Genomic DNA, 23,914 nt, shown 5'->3' with positions numbered 1-23,914 from the left:
TTGTTTGAGCCTAGTGAAGTCGTGCTTTAGCTGGAAACAATTTTGAGAAAAAACTGGGACGTTCAGCTAACAAACTCTCGTTTCTCCAAGACACTCTTTGATATAATCATGTTGAAACTCGGTAGTTATTCAACAAATCACGTTTGAAAATAATTTATCTATTAAGACCAAAACTCTAGCCTTTTGGATAGCCTTGATTTCTGTGAAATAATCCCTGGATTTCTGGCCAACAACCACTTAGAATCCTGGAAAATGAATGACGGTAGTCAAACATTCTCCTTGCCTCCGTCACGTGTCACTAGGAGATTGGCTGCTTTTTACGCACTATGGGACCCGCCTTGCCTCGTGTCAACTGACGTGTAGAGTTTGATTTTGATACAAAGAGTGTGTTATTCTCCAAAGGGATATAATCCCTTGGTTTCGCACGGCACACACACTAAGAATTCTAGTCCAACTATAACTCTTATTTATTCATGATTATCAAGATATTCTTGAGAGTATGTGTGTTAACCTTTGGATCTTGATCATCCAATGGTCAAGATTCATTCTCCTTTTATTATTAGAATAAGTAATAAATAATTCATAATTAGTTATTATCATAAATATTTGTCTTCAAAAAACAAATAATTAACAACTTTATCTAACAAAGTTTATCCTAATCCCAATTCAATTCAATATAATTAACACTTAATTATACATAAAATTAATAATCAACAATTGATTATTTTCAAGAGCATAATTTAGTATCAAATAACTAATTAATTTGTTCTTATTATCATATAATAGAATACCATCTTTAATTACGAAGATTATTCATACGCTATTGTCTGTGACCTCAATAGGTTCCACATAATCTAGTAATGGAGAATCAATAATTGATGTGCTAATGGAAACTCTTTTCAATTTACACAAATGAATTAGAACGCTTTCTAATTCTCCTTGAGCAATTAAATGATCAAGGTTTTCATAAGCCATGAGTGACACCTAGCAGCATGTCATGGTTACCTAGATTATATCGAATATGTTGGTGAACTTGTTAATCATGGTTGGCGGCAATTCGGTCCTTCTATTAGACAATGTCCTGACAAGACATTCAAGACATGAATAATGTCAATCCCTAAATCAAGCCATATGCATCTGATCTTTATTCATATAATGCACGAGTGAAGTCAAAATCTCTTTTTCTAACTTTCTCCTACTTTGGCCAGAGATTTTTGGATCATGAAATCATAGATCACATAAGAGATTCGCCCTCTTATACTAAGAGTGATAGATCCCTTATTGTGCATTCATATACCTCCATGCGTTAAACACAATAACTAACTGTACGTGCATGTAACCCGTGGCTAAGGAAAGCAACACATTGTACAATTAAGTCAAGGCTTCTCACACATAAGGTAACAATGAAGCCTTAGGTCCAAGGACTAGATATACAACCATAACTATAAGATCTTCACTTGACATGTAGTATAACTCCATGTGAAGTTCTTATGGTAGTCATGTTCAGTTTACTTATTCTCTAACATGAACCTACACGCTTGTTTTAGTATCTCTACATAAATGGTTGAATACTCACCATCCTGTTCGTAACAGCAAACATAGCCTGTACTAGCCTTCCATATTATCATTGTCCAATTGATAATTCCACGGCTAGGAACATTTATGATTAAGATACAAAAGAATTTGGAATTCCATTTCAACTTTTAAGAACAAATTCTCTCATCTTAATAAATGAACATTTATCAAAACAATTAATATATTAAGCATCTAAATAATGTTGTCCACATTCTTATTAAACAAATAAATAAAAACAATGTTTGTGATAATTCTATAAAGCCTAACCTAGCAATTGGCTTTTAGGGCATAACACGAACACTACTGCCATACAAGCAATTGTGAAGCCATGGCCATGTAGGAGATGGGCCATGGATCTTATTTGCAAGATCTTCCCATATTCTAACGAGGGACTTCATTCCATCATAGTGGCCACAGATTATTTTACAAAATGGGTGGAGGCCTTTCCACTCAGATCTATAACCTAGCAGGATGTTATCAAAGTCGTTAAGGAGAACATCATTCATAGATTCGGTCTTCCCCGACATATTGTGGCAGACCAAGGCACGACCTTCTTTGGTGATCAGGTACAAGCCTTTGTCGTGAAAATAGTTTTGAAATTTCACATTCCACAACATATTATGCTAAAAGAAATGGTCAAGCAGAGTCTACTAACAAAGTTTTGAAGAACATCGTTGAGAGGATGGCGGAAAATAGGCCAAGAGCCTCAAGTGAGGCCTTATCTAAAGCTCTTTGGGGCTACCAAACTTCTAAAAGGACAGCAACAAGAGTTACACCTTTTATGCTGACTTAGGGGTATGATGCAGTTCTTCCTATGGAGATGGCAGTCAAATCAACAAGGGTAGCACTTCAGAATTAGCTATCTCCTAGAGACTATTATCAAGCCATGATGACATAATTGGAGGGTCTAGATGAAGTCAGGCTTGATACCTATGATCATCATCAAGTTCACAAGAAGAAGGTCATAAAGGCACACAACAAGAGAGTATGGGAAAAGACATTTGACATAGCAGATTTAGTATAGAGGGTTGTTCTACCAACTGGCCATAGAGAATCAACCTATGGCAAATGGACACTACCTTGAGAGGGACCCTATCAGGTGACAAAAGTAGAGAAAGGTGGAGTATACTAGTTACAATGTAACACCCCGACCCAAAATGCGTTACTTTTGGTACCATCTTAATCAAACCACTAATTAATTCAATCATCAAACCACCAAAAATTTTGACAACACCGTCCTGTATTACGAAAGATTCCAACTCAGAGTAAACACACAGCAATATCACAAATATATTCACAACCTAGGCAGGGCCTAAAGCCATCTAACAATTCATATCATAGATAAGTTCTCAAGTCTAAGTAGGGCCTCAGGCCACCTAACAAATCATATCATCAATAAATTCTCAAATCTAAGCAAGGTCTCTTCCTCTTTTCCGCATAGGACTTTTGCCTACTTTGAGACGTGATCAACCTTTTTCTAATCTTCTCAATTCCGTCTCTTGCCTCCTTCACCATTTCGGGTCCCGATATCACCTTCTCTCCAACCTCCGCCCAACACAATGGTGACCTACAAGGCCTCCCATAAAGCGCTTGAAATGGTGTCATCTCAATACTACTCTAGTATGAGTTGTTGTACACAAACTCTGCCAAACGCAGGTATTTCTCCCAATTACCACCAAAATCTACCACACAAGCACGTAACATATCCTCTAAAATCTGGATAGTCCTCTCACTCTGCCCATCACTCTGTGGGTGATACGACATAGTGAAATCTAGCTGTGTCCCTAAAGCTTCCTACAAACTGCCCCAAAATCTACCTGTGAATCGTAGGTCTCAATCCGACACAATGGATAGTGACACTCTGTGGAGTCGCACTATCTCCTGCACGTATAATGTGCTCGATGACTCTAAGGTGTCCGTCTTGTTCACCGGTAGGAAGTGAGCTGATTTGGTCAATCTATCGACTATCACCCAAATGACATCAGTTTGCTTAGTTGTCATAGGCAATGCCGTCACAAATTCTATAGTGATCATCTCCCATTTCCATTGTGCCACCGGTAGGGGTTGTAGCAAACCCGTCGACCTTTGGTGTTCCGCCTTCACTTGTTGACACGTCAAGCATCTTGCCACAAATCTAGCTATATCGGCCTTCATGCCTCTCCACCAAAAGTTTCTTCTCAAGTCTTGGTACATTTTCATACCTCCCAGATGCAAAGCAAACCGAGAATGGTGTGCTTCTATCAAGATCTCCTCTTGTAGCTCTTTGTCATCGGGTACTATCAATCTCCCAGCGAACCTCACACCTCCATCATCACCGCGAACCCATCCAAAGTCCTCTTCAAATGTATCAAAGATCGGGTCCCCATTTTGTGCATCCATCACCTTTTGAATCAACATCGGTCTAGAAGTCATACTACCCAAATACACCTTTTCCTCTACACTTTGCAACCCCAAACCAAATTGACTTATTGTCTCTACAATTCCCCACTCATGTATAAACAAACTAGCAACTCTATGCTTTCTACTCAATGCATCCGCAACCACATTTGCCTTACCCGGGTGATATTATTAACTAAAGTCATAGTCCTCTAAATACTCCATCCACCTCCTTTGTCGCAAATTCAACTCTCTTTGGGTGAATAAATACTTAAGACTTTTGTGATCTGAAAAGACCTCAAATTTCTCTCCATAAAGATAATACCTCCATTGCTTCAAAGCAAAAACAATTGCCGCTAACTTCAAATCATGAACCGGATTATTTTTCTCATGTATTCTCACACTCATCCGACCACACAAACGGTGTACCTTTCCGTGTGAGTTGCATCATAGGTGTGGCAACATGTGAAAAGTCTTGGAAAACCTCCTATAATACTCCGCTAATCCCAAGAAAGCCCTAATCTACGAAACATTCTTAGGTCTCTCCCAATTCAGCACAGATTCAACCTTAGAGTTATCTACCACAATGCCCTCTTGCTTAATCACATGACCTAGGAATTTCACTTTCGTAGCCCAAAACTCACATTTGCTTAACTTAGCATATGATTGATTCTCCCTCAATGTTTCCAACACTAACCTTAAGTGTTCCTCATGCTCCTCTACGGTCAGAGAATAAATCAAAATATCATCAACGAACACAACCACAAATCTATCCAAAAATGGACGAAGGACCCTTTGCATCAAATCCATAAACACTTTCGAAGCATTTGTCAACCCAAATGGTATCACTAAAAACTCATAATGCCCATATCGTATCCTAAATGCCGTCTTTGAAATATCCTCATTTCTAATCCTCAATTGGTGGTACCCCAAACGTAAGTCAATCTTAGAGAAATGCCTAGCACCTCTCAACTAATCAAACAAATCATTTATCCGTGGCAACGGATACTTGTTCTTTACCGTAACCCTGTTTAATTGCCGATAATCTATACACATCCTCAACGAGCCATCTTTCTTCTTTACGAATAATTCTGATGCTCTCCACGAGGACACATTCGGTCTAATAAACCCCAAGTCTTGCAACTCTTCCAATTGAATCATCAACTCCTTCAATTCTGCCAGAGCCATCGATATGGTGGAATCAAAATTGGCTTAACATTCAGATGCAACTCAATGGTAAAGTCAATCTCCCTCTTTGATGGTAATCTGGATAACTCATCCGAAAATACATCCGTATACTCTTCTACCACACGTGTCAGAGTAGCTACATCATCCTTAGGTGCCGATGTAATCAAACTCGTGACCCTACAATTGTGGTATGAAGGGTTGTCCATGAAGTGAGGACATGAGACCTCCTTCGATCCGTGTAACTATATCTCCCTTCCTTCCGGTACATTAACAGTGACCTTTCTCTCCCAAAAGTCCAACAACGCATGATGCTTTGTTCACCAATCCACTCTAAGGATTACATCGAAATCCTTGAAGTCCAAGACATATAAATCAACCTTTATGGCTATACTGCCAAACCGGCACACACAATCAAGAACTATACCCACGAATGAGGTGAAATGCCCAAAAGCGGTGTCTACCATAAACATTCGCCTCATTGGAGAGATTTTCAAACTCAATGCACGTGTAAGGGATGCAGAAATGAATGATGTCGTAGCTTCTGAATCAAATAACACATTTTCCCAACAATTTGAAATGAGAAAGGTACCTCTAATGAAGTTTGGATGCTCAGGTGCCTCCTGGTGTCCTAATGCAAATTCTCTCCCATAAGTCAATATTGTCTGCAGCTTAGCTCCACCTCGCCCCCTCCCTCCTGACGGAACAGTAGAAGGAAGAGTTGGAGTAGAAGCTTGTGGTGGTAAACCCAGTGCCTATGACTGCTCTGAAGCTCTGCCACCCTGTGGACACTCATGCTTCCTATGACCGATCATACCACACCCATAACACGTGACTCCGTTGGTGGTGCACTAATTCTTCTTATGGCCCTCCCGGCCGCACTTGAAGCACACAATCTTGCCATCCCTTGGGCCCAAACCTTTGCCTTGATCAAATTTCTGGCCCCTCAAGACCTAGAATTCAGTCCTCGGTTTCTTCTGGCTACCTCCTCCACTGCCACTAACTGTTGAAGCTTTACGACCCTTATGCACATCCCAGAACTGGGGGGAGTTGCACGCCCCTAGCTCTAACTCTAGTGCCATATCCACCGTCTCATCATAAGTCCGCACCCAAGAAGCAATCACCATCCTGTAGATGCTTGAAAGTAGACTGTCTCGATATTTCTCAGCCTTGCTCTCATCATCTGGAGCATACTTCTTCCCATACTTGTACAACTCCTCATACTTCTTGGTATACTGTGACACTGTCATCTCAGGTATCTGTACCAAATCAAGATATTGTTTGGCCTTATCCACCTGGAAAGACCGTGGCACGAACCGCTGCATGAATAGTAGCTCAAAAGACACCCAAGTCAAATCATTCTTCCTTTGATCCAAGGAATCTCACCACTCGAAAGCTGTCCCCTCAAATAATATGAGATCAGAATCATCCTCTTATTGTCCAGTATAGCCAAGGTATCCAATCGCTTACTCATCTAGCGTAACCACTCCCCAACCTCAAAACCCTCCCCTTCTCCAGAAAACTCCGGCGGATTTGTCTTATGCAGTTGCTCCATCTCATATAACTCTCGTCCCTGTCTCGGCATAACTCTATCCTCAATATTATCTCCTGAAATCTACCCCTCACTGTGGTCCACTGGTGCCCTAACCATCTGAGTCTGTACCACCTGAGCTAGTGACCTCACTATCTCCACAATGTCCCTCATAGATGTTGGTGACTCCTCAATAGTAGGAAGGGCCACTTGCACTCCTAGGGTCTCCTGCACCCGTCCTAGTGGAACAACCGTGGTCCTCGCTTACTAGCCACTCCCAGTATGTGGCTCGTCCTGCACAATCCCTTCCTTTCGTATCCCTGTATCAGGATCAGGTGTCGACTCCTGTGTACTAGAATTACGCCTAGTAGTACATGTTATCCTACTACCTCAGCCTCTAACTCAGACTCTCGGTCTCCCTCGCCTGCCCTCGACACTAGGGGTCTCCGTAGCACGAAAAGATCGAGTCGTCCTACGAGTATCCATCTGCATCACCATAGATCATGCAATTCAATAACCAACTCGAACAAGAGTTTATAGGGGAAAGAATACATAGCGGATCAGTAGAGGTCGTGACATGGCCTGGAGACTCACTAACATACTATACACACTTCCCGGACCCACACAGATCCTATATTTCGGAACCTGGCTTCGATACCAAGTTGTCATGCCCCGTTTCGAGTGGGGTCATGAGATGAAAAACACACATACAAAATTCGACTGACATGACGCAACATTGTAGTACAATGAGCGTCAACCTGCACAGAAATTGACAATTGTCCTAAAGAGGACTCAAATGACACTAAACCTCTAGAAACATAATTCAATACTAGCGTAGTAATTAAGAACTCAATGGTCCACATCAGTAGAGTAACAAAACAACCCACTTAATCAAAATGCTTGACCTTAGTCGTCAATATCGCAACGGAAATAAAACAACAACTCAAGTCAAATGTGACTGAGCCATACATAACATTCAAAAATTTAAAACGTCTAACAATCCTAAATAAAGGTAAGTAAATAGACATCTAGTAAACATGGGCTACACCGTACTGTCACGCCTCTGACAGTCGATCCTGAACATTTTCCTGATCTCTTATAGACACAAACTTCACAAGATTAAGCAATAATCTCCAAGTATATCCAATGAGCCAACCCAAGTTCCAGTGGACACAATAGAGATATTTTTAGTGTTAAATCCTCCTTTGTTGCAAACTTAAGAAAGATCAAGAGAGAGGTTCAAATCCCTTGCTTTAAGAAACAAAAGAAGACAAGCTGTTTAGTTGGAACTCAGTGGTGACTGGCGGCAGCAGGCTTGCTAGAGATGGCTAGGTGGCTGGGTGGCTGGTGATGGTGGAGGAGAGGACATGGGCGGCAAAGTGGAAAAAGGGAAGACAAGAAAGGGTTATATGGGTCTAATCGTGACATTAGTTTTTTAGATTTTGATTTTTCTTTTCTTTTTTTTTCAAAAAGACTATTATACTCTCTTATTTCCATTATTTACTATTCTGCACCTCCATAATTACAGCTTTGCCATTTAAATGACAATTCTTATGATTAAATATATTTAATTTTTATGTTTCTAAATTTGCAATTATAACCTCTAGACTACTATGTGGCTCAATGGATATTACTACTAAGGACACTTGTCTATTTTAACAGACCCACAAAAATACAGGATATTACATACAATATCTGGATGGGACCCAATACAAATGGAAAATATCTCAAAAGGTATTATCCTACTCTATGGGAAAAAATGGATAGAATTGTTTTGGACTAACCTCCTATTCTGCAGAAAAGCAAAAAAAAAACACTTTACCTAGAATAAATTTCCCTACTCATAACCACATTATTCAGAATAAAAGTTTCAATCATTCCGTAAATACTAAAATATCCATCTCTAGAAAATATCCAAAAAATATCCATAAAGACATTACCCTATATCTAGAAATTTACCAGGAGTGTTCAAAAGAAACACCATCAGAAACCTATGAAAAACAATAAGGATAGTCCAGAAACAACAAAAATCTAAAATTCCAGAAATTGTTCCATTAATATCCGAGGTTAGTTGGAGGAAGAGTTGCACCTTCAGTAGGGTTTTCAGCCACAATTTTATCACGAGCTTGAGGAACATCTTCTGCTAGTAGGTTGATTATGGGAGAACTAGCTTCTTCAAGGGGACCACTAGCTAATCGCAATGGTGCAGGCCCTATCATCTAGCTAGGAACTTTGGAGAAGACATCTTCAAGTTGGATGTCTGTTATTTTGCTCTTCAAGTCTTCAATATTTTTATTCTCTTCATCATTAGCTTTGAGAGAGGACTATAGTTCGTTCCCTAGCTCTGGGAGTTTAGCATCGAGCTCCCGTCTTCTATATTCTTCAGCATTCAAGTCAAAGAGACGAGCTCGGTTGCTACTAAATTCTTTCATCAAAATGGGGAGGTGTAGTAACCGATTTCCGTCCGACCAAAAAAATACAAAAAATATCGAAAAACACAAAAAAAATGCAAAAAGTCTGTTCTTGAGCCCACAAGTCCACAATAGGGTTCACAAGCTTATAAAAAGCCCTTTTTTGGATCCACAAGCTTATAAAAAGTCATTACCTTGACCCATAAAAACCCATAAATAAAAACCCTAGAAAATATCTAAAAAATAAGAGAATTAAAAAATTAAAAATAAAACCTTAAAAAAGAAAATGGTGGCACCTTTTTAGGGTTTTGCAAAAAGAATGGAAAATACCCAAAGGATTAGTTTCTTAGGGTTTTTAAAGAGATAAACAATAGGGTTTAAAGGGTAAAAGGGTAAAAGAAGAAAAGAAAAGAAGATAGAAAAATGGAGGATGAGGACTATTTGCACCCCAGAGATGACTAAGTATACCCCAAAATCATAAAAAACCCTCAATCTAATAACACCCCAACTGACCCTACCACGTATCATTTCCCTCCATCTCATTTTCTCCTTCTTCACTTCACTCTCCATCTCCATCTCCTTACAAAACCAGACCCATCACTCCTGTGGAGGACGGCGTCTTCAATGGAGGCTTCACCGGAGTAATGGGGACATCGGAAGGAGACGACATGGACGGTTCTCATCAACTTCAAACTCAGCTGAACCAATCTCAATCATCAGGTAAAAGACTTGGTGTCGAAAAGACTTGATGACCAAATACTGAAATTCTATAAGGAAGACCTTCACCCTTCTGGACTTCATTATGCAAACACGTATCTTCTTTCTTCAGTCATAAAGGCATGCTCTTTTCATCAATCCTATGAATTTGGTCTCCAACTTCATGGCGTAGTCCTCAAAACTGGATCTAATGCAGATCCTTTTGTTTCCAATTCTCTCATCACCATGTACGCTAAATTTTCGCTAACTGACTCGGCATACAAGGTGTTTGATACAATGCCTCTGAGAGACACCATCTCATGGAATTCCATCATAAACTGCTATACTCAAAATGGGTGTATTTTAAAAATAGTGAAAATGATGAAGGAGATGTATTTGTGTGGTTTTCTGCCAAAACCAGAGTTGTTGGCTAGCATCTTGTCTCTCTATTCTGGTTCTACTATTTATCATGAAGTGTAGACTAAAAAATTTGCAAAAAACTGAATTGGGGTGTACTCAGAAATGTTATGTTTTAGGCTGAGGTTTATTTAGAATAAGGTGAACTTAGTTAAGTATGGGGTGCAAATAGTTCTCATCAAAATGAAGCTTTTTGTAGAGAAAGGGGGCAGCACAATCGTAAAAGGAAAAAAAAGAGAAATAGCCGCCGGAAGAGAAGAGAGAAATGGAGAGAAAGAAGCCGGAGGGAGCTTCACAATCGGAAAAAAACAGTGTAGAAGGAGAGTAGAGTCAGGAAAAGGTAATCGACACATTTTTCTGTTCTATTTCTTCGTTACCTCACTGGTTCCATTTCGGGGTTTTGCTTCCGGTTTTGTTTCTTTGAATATTGTGATGTCTGTTTCTGGTGTACTGTCAGTTTGAATTCTAAACCTTATGCTGTATGTTTCTATTTTGCCTCTGGTTTTATTCCTTTAAAATATACATGATTCCATCCCTGCATGTTTTCAGTTTTGAAGTGAGCTTTGTTTGTTTCACTTTTCGTACTGGAATCGGTATTGAAATAGTTTGCATTCGGTTTTGTTTGAATGGAGATGTTGGTTTTATTTAGATCCGTTTAGATCTTGTTTATTGCTTCGGTAAGTGACTGTATTCGGTTTGAAGGGTTGTGTGTTGCTATGAGTTATTGAAATGATTAAGAAATTCTAATTCATTCACAAGTCTGAGTTGAAACCAGTTTGTATTTGCTTTGGTTCACAAGTCTGAGGCTGTCTATGTTCTTTGTAGTAACATTAATCTTGCATTTAGGACTGTATTCATGGTTTTGTGTTAATATGTTTATGGCTTGATGATTGTCCTTGTATTCATGGTTTTGTGTTAATATGTTTATGGCTTGATGATTGTTTTTGACATTAATCTCGACGTATTTTATGGTTCTTTGCTTGGTAATGTTGTTCGTGCGAGCCTGATATGGAAGGCCCTCTCCTTTCCTTAGCTAATTTTGTTTGGATAATTATTTTGAAACCTTGAAATAAATTATTATGAAACGTGGGTTTGATTTAATTTGAATTTTGATATTAACATTTGAGTATTCAAATTTAACCCATCCTCTTGTTTGTTTTGGATGTTGGGCCGGACTTGACTTCGTTTGAGGCCGGAGAGTTCATTTGGAGATTGGACCGGGTTTGAGCAATTAACAGGCTTCATGGTCCATATCTGTAATGTATATATAATATTTGTATTTAGATTTTCCTTGTATATGCTTCTTAGATTTTTTATTCTTTTTGACATGTATATATCCTTGTAAATGTAAATATGTAATAGGGTAGTGAAAATAATGAAAAAATAGTGTAGTTTAGTTTTATGCATGTTTAATGTGATTAGTATGCATGTTTAGGGGTTGGTAAATTTAGAATATCAAAGATGCATGAGTATGAATAGTTGATAAATTATTTAGAACGCATAAATTATATGTTAGGTTGTATGCTTACTTTTGCAAATTTGTCAATTCAACAACCACATTTTCACTAAATTTCCATTTTAACAAAATAACGGAAAACAATAGATACCTAAATTAAAGTCTATTAGGAGGAGGACTTAATGACATTCAGCTCATGCCTAGACTTTAATTATGATATCTTCATTTAAACGAAAAGAAAACGATAAATTAATTTACTAGATACCTAAATTAAAGCTCATTAGGAGGAGGACTTGATGACATTCAGCTCCTGCCTAGGCTTTAATTATGTTATCTCTTCAAATTAAAGTATCACTTGTGCTAGTAAACACAATGGTTATTTAATTTATTAGATACCTAAATTAAAGTTAATTAGGAGGAGGACTTGATGACATCCAACTCCTGCCTAGGCTTTAATTATGTTATCTCTTCTAATTAAAATATCATTTGTATTCCTAAAAATAATGGTAATTTAATTAAAGTTCATTAGGAGGAGGACTTGATGACATCCAGCTCCTGCCTAGACTTTAATTATGTTATCTTTTCAAATTAAAATACCATTTGAATTCGTCAAATAAAATTAGACCAGTTTTATTTTGTGATTGTGAAAGTCCGTTTGGTATATTACCCAATGTCTTTTTGCAAATTCCACCATTGTGTTGGAGAACATATAATGATGAAGGCAAGATCTTCGCTCTTTCACACTGAATATTTTCAAAAGCCTTTAGGCAGCTACTATGTTGTCCTCGGTGATAGTTGTACTGCTAGAGGAACCTGAAGCACCAATATATGAATGTTTGGGAACAAAAAATGGGGTACGACTACCTAGTTTGGCTATGAAGCCCTGAACATCAATACTTCTCAGTAGAGTAGTAGGAGTGGTCTTCTTTTTCTTGTTCAGTGGGAGCTGTGATGGTGGAGAATTATAATCAATCTGTAAGAATGCCAGACAGAGAATTACTTTAAGAGTGTGTTTGGATTGAGGGATTTGGAGGGAAGGGAAAGGAAGAGAAATAGAGTTTCCTTCTAATTCCCTTGTTTGGATAGTTTATTAAAAATTAAGGGGTGGGATTTGAGGGGATTTGGGAGGAAGATTTCATTAAATTTTTGTTAAAATTCTTTCTCTCCAAAATGGAGTCATTTGGAGGAAAGGGATTACTAATTAAGTCATTTGTAAGTTAAATATCTATTTTACCCTTGTACATAATATTTTAACATAAAAATAAGGATAAATTAGTAAATTAAACAAATTTTCTTTCCTTCTTTTTTTATCTATCCAAACATGGGAGAGGGAAAAATAATCCCCCTTCCCCTCCCTTCCCTTCTCTCCCCCTCCCCTCCCTTCCCTTCCCTTCCTCCCAAATCCCTCAATCCAAACACACTCTAAAGGTTAATTCCTGCAGAATGAATTATTTAAAAAAGTAGTATACCTTTTCAGGAGAATCAGTACTATTGTACACCTTTGGTGGACCAATGGAAGGCATGGTTCTCTTAGTCGATCTCAAAAACTGGCCAACTCTAGTTCTCTTGGTGAAAGGCTTGCTGGCTACAGCCTTCCCAAAATTTTGAAGTGTACCAGGAGTCCGCATAGATACGACAAAATCAACCTCAGTGTCCTAGCTATCATCTCCTTTGAAAAAGCCATTGGAGAACCCAACAAAAGTGATCAATGTCTACACTAGAGGATTAAAAAATTGAATATCTCAGGAGCTTACTAGATCCATTGGACCCATTAACTCTAAGGTCAAGAGTCACGTTGGCTAGAACTTCTTCTAAATCTTGGCCTTCGGTGAAATCAGAATATGAAATCAGAAGTTGAAATCAAGAGTTGCCTGATAGCATTCGATGAAGGGGAAAATTCTTGCCGACGATGAGATGGAAGCAGACATAGAGTAAATACCATAGAGCATGTTAGCTGACCACACATCCTAGTCAGTAAAGAACTTGTTTTCTGGTGAGTATGGAGACAAGAGAACCATTTGGACTAAGTCAAACTGTCAAGTCGGCTAAGCAGCACTGTAATATTCAACCCCACATTTGTTGTTATGTGAGGACTCAAAAAATAGTGGGGCAACTAATGGGAAGACATAAATGAGTCCACAACAGGATAACTCCGGAGACATCTTCAGCCAAATCAATTTCACAAGGCTCAGTGCTAAGTCAGTGAAGAGCTTGTTTGCGGTCGAAAGGGAAACAATCAAAGTCATTCATGTTGGTGAAATCTTGATAGAAGAAGTTGAAACAATCTTTAAAGTTATGCTCCAGTGGGGTCACTCCTTTATATTGCAAGCCGAAAGAGTCAAGGTCAGAGGGACTAGGATGCGTTCTAGAGGGAATGGACAGAACTATGCCCAAAGATAGAGAGCTACATGATCTAGAGAGGACCTAAACAGCTCCCGAAACTTGATTCAATGAAAGTCTTCATGGCCTTGTAAACCAAATCCAAGTACCATGGGAGCAAAGGAGTAGACCAGACTATGAGTTCAACATAAGGCAAGGCGAGTTAAATCTTGGGAGATCTTTGAAGAGCTTACACAAAAGACAAATTTGTTAAGGCAAAAGATTATAAAACGGGTATGTTCTTCATTAGAGAGAGTTTTCGTGCTTTTAATTTGGGTACGCTTGAGCCAATACGAGTAAGACATATCTTTAACCTTGGGATAAGAGAAGGAAGCCTTTGCCGGAGTTTCAATGGCATTATTAGCTTTTGGACCATCCATGTGCATTCCTAAGATGAAGGCTAGATCCTAACGGTTTGGGTCCACGAACCCATACCTGAAATGGAAGGAGTTGGTACTTACATCCCAAACTTATGAGGCAAAACAACGAAGAGCTTTGTCCTCATGCTCCTGATTAGAATGAAGTCGTGGATACCAGTTTCCTCCACAAGCTTTCGAATTTTTGGTACAGCTGACCCAACCAAGTTCATAATGGGGATCCTTAGACAACCAGAGATAGATTGGAGATGACTTGAAGTATGTTCTAGGCGTGAGAGGGCCTGAAGGGGAGGTTGGAATCGTAAAGAAGATAGAAAAGCTGAAGAGACTCAAAGAACGAACCCGAAAAAAAAGAGCCAAAAAATTGGTTTGGGATTGGAAAAGGTGCAAAAAAAGTGCTGGTTCGAAAAATCAAAAAATTCAAATCATTCTCTTTAAATGAGAGGAAGGCTTGAAGGGCGCATTGTTTGTACCACAAATAATCCCTAGTCATCTACTGACACATGACAACCCCGATTTACAATGGTCAACCAATCTCCGGAGGACATGTGGGAAGGGCAATGAGATTTTAGGTTAATGTTTGCTCATTTTGCAGGTAAATCCGGTGCTAGTCAACCTAAAATCCAGGAGGCAATTGCTGGAAATTAGGGTTGTTCAAAGGGCGATGTTCAAAAAGCTATAAAGAAGGGATTTGTTGTACTAATTGTTTTAATCTTGCTTTTAAAACAATTTGTTAAACATAAATCGAGATTTCATTTGGATAAGCGCAAGAGAGGTTTAGGAGAAATCAAAATTTGAAGCCTGCACATTCATAAAAAGTCTCGAACACATTTTCACTAGCTACACTGAACGACAACCAGAGACCCAAAGCACATTCGTCCTGCACCTTGAAGAAGAAGAGGTCCTCCCACGTTCAAGCATACAAGAGCACTATCATTATGGCGATGTATAGCCATTTTCCCTCAATCTTAAGTACAAGTCCTACAATTCAAGATAGTGTTACAATAGACATGCCCCCAGTATTTCCACATGCACCTTGGAGAAGGAGCACAACCAGGGAAATCTCACCATGATACCCTTTACTAGGGAGGAGTTGCGATTATGAAGAGTATTGATCGAACAATTCAAGCAACAAGCGAGAAGACGATTCTCCATGATCTACCATGTAGGTACATGTTAAGATCGTGCCAAGGGAAAATAAGATGAAAGATAATTATGATCACCATGAAGAGTATAAAAGGAGAAAGAAGAGAAGTCTACACCGTCCCCACATCAAACAAAGACCTCACGTCAAACATAGGCTCCGCGTCTACAAATTTTTACTCCTTTTTTTGGCAATGACTCCGGTCACTTATCTTTTTCAATTAGCATGACTCCGACAAACTAGTTTCTAGCTTAGCCTATTACTTTCCAAGCCTCCATAGTTATGTTTCTAATTTAGCTTGTAAAGCACATCTCAATACATTTCAGGATGTATTATCAGCTAATGAAATTCCTGATGGATTCCAACAATATGTTGTTTTTCATTTCATTTCAATAGAAGTTCTTCATTCTGCTATAAGTCTCTTGTCTTGTTTTCCTTGTTTGACACAAAATAAATTCTAAGTCATTTTTCTGAAGGCAACCTCAAACTAACAATTTCTCAAACTGTACACATGGTTTGATGAACATGTCGAATTTGGTACAATCCCTTATCAAAAATCTTTGTCGTTACAGAAGACAGCGAGTAGCCATCTAACTACGCAGAGTTTACATGAACCAAATTGATTCCTCGTCATAACTCTTTAAAAAATTAAAATAAATCTAATTTCCTACGCCCAATTGCGCAAACATCAATTAAACCCCTAAAACCCTGTGCTCGGGCTCTGTTTGGAGACTTACAAATTTAAAAGAGAAAATTCGTTCAATGACGGAAAATCCCAAGGATTCTCTTGAAACCCACTCTGAAACTCCCACAAGGCCTTCAAAGATCCAGAAAATCGAAGAATTTAGTATCGAAGACGAAGAAGATCAATCACAACAACAAGGACCGGAGGAATCAGGCACTGCTGCCAACCCCATGAGCCAAAACCCCAGAATTCAGCGTTATTTTGTCGCTATAGAGTACATTGGCTCTCGCTTCTCCGGCTCACAGCAGCAGCTCAACTGCAGAACTGTAGTTGGAGTGCTCCAGGTGACATTCTTAGTCTTTGTTTGTTTATGGATAAATGACAAATAAGAAAACCACAAAGAAGAGCAAATTTTGAGTGCGTATATACATATTATTTTGGGTAAATTTTTCTTCAATTGAAAAACTTCAATCGGGTCCTGTTTAGTAATATTATTTGTGATGCACTAGGAGTACTAAATAATCGTTCTTTGTCATCGTTTATGATTTAGGACTTTTTTTAATTGAATGATCTGAGGTTCAGTCATTGTTTCACTTATGCTCTCGAGTTTCTGATTTACCTGCAGGAGGCTTTTCAAAAATTTATTGGCCAGCCGGTTTCAATCTTCTGCTCCAGTAGGACTGTAAGTCCTTTTGATTGATGATGTACTACCTGGTCTTTCTTTCCTTCTCTGTGTTGGATAATGTTTTTTTGTGAAATGTATGGAAACCTATATGAGGCACACAAAATTCATAATTTCAAAGATTTACATCCTAAATGCTCATAAACAATTAAATTAATTACTAAAAGTAAAATAATCTTGCTATAACCATGTATAAGACTAATCTGTTTCTGTTTTCTACTATATGTGTGTATGGTTTTATGAATATGTTGATTTTATTCAGGAATTGTATGAACTACATACTGTTTCTTTTATTCTTTAGAAAACCTCATGTATTTTTGTTTGTTTGTGACTGTGTCTGCGGATATGGGGAGGTCTTTCCATGCATATGACATGGATATAAAAATCGTAGAAATATCTATTAGGGATTCAAAAATCAACATTTAATCTTCAGATGTTTTTGGTAGGGGCATTTGTATTCTGCTTTCTGTCTCTGAGAAATCAGTTCTCATCCCACGCCGTTATAACATTAAGCATTTTTCGTATAGTGATATACTGACATGGATGCTCAACCCATTGTTGTAGGATGCTGGAGTACATGCCTTATCAAATGTTTGCCATGTTGATGTGGAACGTATAAGCAAGAGGAAGCCTGGTGAAGTTGTCAGTCACCTACATACCCTGTTCCCTTTTGCATTCCCTATACTAGTCATCTTAATCTCTACTTATTATTTATTTTAATGTTTACCAACTTTTAGGAGGGTATATATATGTATTTTGAATATTCTGTTCTTTAGAATGAGCATCTTTCTATTACAATAGGTTGTACTTATCATAGAAAGATGTCAGATTGAATGATTATTAGTTTATTACTACAATTCCTTGACTTTTGCAGTTTTGCATGAGCATGGTCTCCATGATTTATGATGGGGTTGTACAAGCCGTACCCCATCTTGTTTTTGTTCTTCATTGATAGTAGTACACTTTTCATGTGTTTAGCTAAAAGCTTGTCAAATTATATTGCTACTAGACATCTTATGACACTAAATTGTTACACATGTTCTTGTATTTATATTTTGGATAATGCTTGAAACCCCCAAAAGACCCCCATTTAATGTGGAGTATTGGATGTGAAGTGGGCCCTACATGTTTGTTTTTAATCAATGGCTATTTTAATGTCACATAGATTTGGGGGTCATATTTTAGGGGTCTCTAGCATTGTCCTTACATTTTAACCTTTTAATAAAAATCACCTCTATTTATTCTCCAAGATAGGAATAGTTAATTACTTCTTCATTTATTAGTCATTTCAGTTTTTAATACAATTGAATTCTATATTTTTCCTAGGAGGCCAAACAGTCATTTTTTTGAAGTACTTAATAAGTATGCATGCCTTTAATATAAAATTCACCTTTTGAAGACGGAAAAATTAGTAAGGCTATTTGGTTTAGTTTGATTTTAAAGACTAAAATGTCATCGATGTAGAGTAATTTGTTTGCATCCTATGGCTAGTCCAATATTTTCCAGTAGTGAATGACTATTATTTGTCATGTATGATGCTTGTGTAATGATATTGTAAACTGCAAAGTTCTGAGGCTTGATTGGTTTTTTTACGTCTTGTTTTTTACCAATTATGTGCATATTTATTAGGCAACTTGATTCATCTTTCCGTTTAATAACTATCGTAGTTTATCTTTCAACTTTAAATGCTGCATTTTTCTAGTCCTTTTTTTTCCCTTTGATTGGGTTGTTGAAGAAAAGTGAAATAAAAATGGGTATATCATTGAATTGAAAGAATTATGAATATGAATGGAGAGATATTTACCTGTTTCGAGACATTCAGATGGCTTTAAATTATCTTGAATAACTTTGGCAAATATTACAATGGAAGATCTTCTTTTGGTTCATGTATGAACTGAAGTACAAGAATAAGAAATTGACAGAAAATGAGTTTAATTGTTGTTGCTGTATGATTGACAAAGAATAAATCTAAATTTTGTCAAATGCAGTTACCGCCTCATGAACCTGCAGTGGTGAGAAAAGCTGTCAACCATTTCTTACAGGTTCGGTCAGTTGTCTGTCATTTATAGATTAAGAAGTGATAGCTGTATGTATCTTCTTGCTTTCCTTTGTTATGCTTGATTCTCAGATACTGTAACTTTTCTGTTTATAATTAAAGAGAACTGAAAAAACAAAGAGAAAAATCAACGGTAACAATGGAAGAAGTTATGGATGTATTGCGTTTTCCTGGTGTTGTATTTCTCTATTTTTATTGTCATAGGTCTTTGTATGCATGCATGTTGTTCAGATAGATGTGCATCTGCATAGAGAATTCAACATTGATATCAAGAAGGGGATTCGAGTGTGGGTAATGTATTTTTCTTGTATTCTTATTGTGGATCATCTGTATTTATTTTGAAATGAAGATTATGTTAAACCACTTCTTCCGAGGTGTAGCGCTAACGATGTTTCCCCCCCCCCCTTCTTTTTAGTGCTAAGGATGGTTGCTGTTGATGTACCCAACCTCGAAAAGTTTGAGCAGTCCAAAAGGAGGGGGATCATTTTATCTTTTTAGCAAAGGAGATGATATTTTGTAAATTCTTAAACAACATATCGGGTAAAATTTAAATAAAAAACTGCTAGGACAAATATATGATTTCCTCTGAAAGCTAGATGCCTATAGGTTCTGGTGACAAATACATCTCAGGGCCCTTAGATTGTCTAAGTTTTTTTTTCTCGTTTAGGGATTTTATAGTGTCTGTGATTCCAGGCCATGGTTGATAAGCTTGCTCCTTTTGGGTTGATTTAAATATGGCGTAGATATGGTGTACAAAGTATGTTATAGTTGTACCTAATAAGTTATTTTCCTTTATGATAGATGCTTTATATTGCCTCAACAAATAGTTGCATCTTTTATTATTTTTCTCTTATAATTTTTTCCAGAGTTTTGGGAACTATATCACATTAAATCACCTTTTCTGACAGTCAAAATTTACTACCGTGTAATGTTGATACGCAGAAGACATTTTAATTATGAATATTGGATCATAATTTTTGGCCATTTATGATGGATCTTATATTTGATGCTTTCATTCTTTCGATCTTACCTTTGTTTAATGTAGTGTTCTACAAACCTAATAATGCTACTGAGAAGGTTCTGATGGATTCTTCATCTTGGTTTTTGGCAGAAGAATGAAGGAGACATAATGGTGGTTGATGTCCGTTATGTGCCATCTGATTTTCATGCAAGATATAAAGCAAAAGAGCGCACGTACGAATCGATGGATCTTAATTGTAGTTTTTGAAAGTACACAAGCATGCATGCATTTATACTTCACATTGTTGTCCGTTGGATTAATGATGCTTCATAGGGCCAATCAGCCAGAAAGGTCATGCTGTTACATGTGTCCTATGATATTAGTTTCACTGGATATAAGCTTTCCATGGTTGGTTGCTATTATTTAATGATGGCACTCAAAAAATTTAAATTTGCCCCCAGTGAACTCTAGATTAGAAGTCTATTGCCATTACCCAGTCCCAACAGATATTTTTCTCATGATTCTTAATTACTCGAACTGGTATAGGTTAACTTTTTAGTTTCTATTGAAAAATTGTTCAGGTACTTCTACCGCTTGCTATCAGGACCAGATAGTTTGTCTACCTTCGAGAAAGATCGGGCATGGCATGTACCTGAGGAATTAAACCTTCTTGCCATGCAGGTTTAATGTTCACCTAATTTATCTAACCATTTCTTCATTCCATCAAATTGAAATCATTACTTTATTATCATGCAGGAAGCATGCAAAGTTCTTGTTGGATGCCATGATTTTAGTTCCTTCAGGGCAGCTGGTTGTCAGGTTGTTCCACATATCATATACAACCAGCTGTATCTTTTCATTTCCTATTCCTTCCATTCCTGCTTTTGTTGCAATCACTTAGTTTGGGGCTACTTGTGCTTATTGAAACTTCTTAAAGAGAAACTATAAAATCTTTTGTTCCATGAGTAAGTTTGACATTGTTTATTTTTAGGTGCTTCTCCTTGTTCCTTTGCAAATTGGTGTTTAGTATAACTTTTTGGAGCTTATGGATAAGCTATTGAGCTACTTCTTCTTGTTGCTACGCTTAGGGTTTGCTTTTAAAAACTCTAGATTTTGGTTATTGTTTTGTTAAACATTGATGTTTTGCAATGAGTTATTTTCAAAATCTGTAGAACAAACTTGAATGTGGCTGCTTTCAATAAGAACAAGCTACACCAAACTGGGGGGCTTAACTTAGTGCTTCAATATCTAGAAACAAAAGCTGGGCGGTTCAGTTGATAGATATGTTAAGGATAATATAGTAAAGTTTGACATTGTTTATTTTTAGGCGCTTCTTCTTTTTCTTTTGCGAAATGGTGTTTAGTAAAAATTTTTGGAGCTTATGGATGAGCTATTGAGCTACTTCTCCTTGTTGCTAGGCTTGGGGCTTGCTTTTAAACTATAGCTTTTGGTTATTGTTTTGTTAAACATTTATGGTTTGCGATGAGTTATTTTCAAAATCTGAAGAACAAACTTCAATGGGGCCGCTTTCGATAAGAACTACACCAAACTGGGGGACTTAACTTAATACTTCATTATCTAGAAACAAGAGCTGGGCGTACTTGTAAAAGAACAAGTTTATGATAACCTCTCCTACGTAATATATAACTTGGTGGTTTCTGTCGCGATACCATTTTCAATCATTTTTTTTTCAAGTGATTCAAAATATATTTAAAATTTGTTATAATGATGTTTTGTTTTCTGTTACTAGATAGTTTAAATTTATCAATTATGTTGGGCTATTGGGAATTTACTTGGCACCTTTTTCTACTTCGTATGTATCTTCCCTTAAATTGCTGGTGCTTTTCAGGGTAATTTCATCTATTATATATATATATTCCTTTTTGGCATTAGCTAGCTATAGAATGACTCTGGATGTACAACTTAAGTTGAAATTTGTCACAACTGTTTGCACTCTGCAGTGCTGTATAAAAACTTCATAATTTACAGGCAAGTTCACCGATCAGGACTCTAGATGAACTGCATGTTTCGGAGGTTCCTCCAACACCATATTTTCCATCAACGCTTGAAAGAGAACAGGAGAGGCAACAAAACAGTTTAAGCAGGGAAGATTCTCTTGCATGCTCGACGGTGTCTGAGACTGACCTGCGTATTAGTTCTGTTTCCAACAGTTGTGCTGTTGGCCTATCCACTGGAGGAACTAATGTGGGATTTGGAGTAAGAAGAAAACATCGTTGCTATGTTGTAACAGCACGTTCCCGCTCCTTCCTTTACCACCAGGTCAGTGGCTAAACTAGAGTGATAGCCATTGCTTGGGTTGAAATTGACATATTCAATGGCTAAATCTTTGTTCCGTTATATATCACCTGTTTAGGAAACTGCTTGTGGCTTCTTGCTTTTGAGGGCATTGTTCTGGTCAATTGCACTTTGTTTATGTTGTTTTATGGATGGATGTGAACTATCGATTAGCGTTAAACGCGAGGGTAGTGTGTAAGTTTGGCAGAATTCCAAATGGCAACTTGACATTTCTTTTTTGTCATGCAAATGTAACGGCTGTTCTGTTCGTTTCAAAACTTGTGAAGTTGCCTTACGTTTTAACAAACTCTAAGGGCCAGATTTTGTGGTCAAAATATAGTTAGGGTCAGTCAGTCAGAGACTTGTGATTTTGTTCCGCAATGCTAACCTTTAATAGACATGACAGTTTTATTAGATCTTTCAGTGGAATTCTTTTACAGGTTAGATTGCTTGTTGGCGTTCTCAAATCTGTTGGCACCGGTGATTTAACTGTTTCTGATGGTAGGGTGTTCTCTCTTTTGCATCCTCTTTAATTTTTTAAAATGAAGAATCTCTTTGTTGGTTTTTAACTTGAATCTTGTTGTATTACATTCATGGTGGATTGTGGCAGTTGAAAGAATCCTGAATGCAAAGACTGTGACCACTGCAAGTCCAATGGCCCCAGCTTGCGGTCTCTACCTTGGCCAAGTGAAATATGATCTGCCGTGAGTGAAGACCATTTGCAGTTTTTAAAAAAATGTGTCTTAAACCTCTGTCCGGACTGGAGAAAGGGTCTATCAACGTGTGGGACTTGGGCTATATTTGGTGCAAGTGTTTATGACCTCTGGGAGGGGGGAGGGTTTAGGAAGTTGGGGAAACATTTTTCGAGTGATATACAACCTTGAACATTTCTCCAAGGCCGAAGTGGATTTTTTTTGTGTTTCTTGTATTCTAAAATTCACAAGCCAAGCATAACATTAATTTGATTAGGCACAATTTCTAATCAGTTCACAAATGGTTGGAATTTGTGATTATTTATATTAATTGATAAACAATTTGTGACATTATTCAGGGGCTATAATTGTAGGTACAATTCTTTTCAAAAGTATTTTAAATCATAAATTAAAAAGTATTTTTTAGTATTTTAGTGTTGATAATGTTGAAATGTTGTAGATTTTGAAGAAAAAAGTCAAAATTTAATTTCTTATAATCATCGTCTGAGTCATTCTTTCAAAAGTTTTGGATCGACTATATGAGTCTATAAGAACATCATTGGAAATCCATCATCCCATATATCAAATTTTAAGTTCCTTTTTTTTGGTAAAAAAAGGAGTTCAACAAAAAACTAAACAACTACACTTCTAGAGAAGCAAACTCCCATACAGTTCTAGGGAAAGTTTGCAGCAATTCCAGCGAGGAAGTCTGCTGCTCGATTGCCTTCGCGATAAACATTGACAAAATAAACTTTCCAATTCATTGCTAACATCTCCCAAATACCTTGAAGCAAGGAAAGGTGGATGTTGGTTGTCCTTTCTTACTTATGTATGATCCTTATAGCACACATGCTATCAGCTTCCACTATAACATCCCTAAAGCCCTTATTCCAAACTAGCATCAAACCTTGAAATATTGCCCACAACTCCCCTCCTGTTATGGAGCATTAGCCGATGTTCGTGGCGAAACCTCCCATCCATTGCCCATGGCTGTCC

The 23,914-nt window shown here is 37.6% G+C and overlaps 1 protein-coding gene across 2 annotated transcripts; it reads left to right on the top strand.

Moving 5' to 3' along the window:
* Nucleotides 1–16,181: 16,181 nt before the first annotated feature.
* On the top strand, nt 16,182–23,269 carry LOC120003505 (tRNA pseudouridine synthase A). Of its 2 annotated transcripts, XM_038852515.1 has the most exons (10): nt 16,185–16,576; nt 16,858–16,914; nt 17,479–17,556; nt 18,903–18,956; nt 20,082–20,164; nt 20,513–20,612; nt 20,688–20,750; nt 21,921–22,211; nt 22,667–22,727; nt 22,837–23,269. In XM_038852515.1, exons 1-10 carry the CDS (start codon nt 16,310–16,312, stop codon nt 22,932–22,934), a joined length of 1,152 nt encoding a protein of 383 aa, XP_038708443.1. In that variant the 5' UTR covers nt 16,185–16,309; the 3' UTR covers nt 22,935–23,269. The 2 variants fall into 2 exon arrangements, with proteins under 2 accessions (XP_038708444.1, XP_038708443.1); XM_038852516.1 differs by lacking the exon at nt 20,688–20,750 and having other exon boundaries at nt 16,182–16,576.
* The last annotated feature ends 645 nt before the right edge of the window (nt 23,270–23,914 follow it).

The sequence above is a fragment of the Tripterygium wilfordii genome, chromosome 8 (assembly GCF_013401445.1).
Source record: "Tripterygium wilfordii isolate XIE 37 chromosome 8, ASM1340144v1, whole genome shotgun sequence".
Classification (NCBI taxonomy): domain Eukaryota; kingdom Viridiplantae; phylum Streptophyta; class Magnoliopsida; order Celastrales; family Celastraceae; genus Tripterygium; species Tripterygium wilfordii.
The sequence above is the reverse complement of the archived record's forward strand: the minus strand, read 5'-3'. Positions and strand labels throughout refer to the sequence as shown.

Excerpts from the sequence above, each read along its gene's own strand:
- LOC120003505 (XM_038852515.1), top strand. The coding sequence starts at position 16,310 with ATGACGGAAAATCCCAAGGATTCTCTTGAAACCCACTCTGAAACTCCC. Across the intron at positions 16,577-16,857 it reads CTGTAGTTGGAGTGCTCCAG|GAGGCTTTTCAAAAATTTAT; the intron begins GTGACATTCTTA and ends ATTTACCTGCAG. Across the intron at positions 22,212-22,666 it reads GCTCCTTCCTTTACCACCAG|GTTAGATTGCTTGTTGGCGT; the intron begins GTCAGTGGCTAA and ends ATTCTTTTACAG.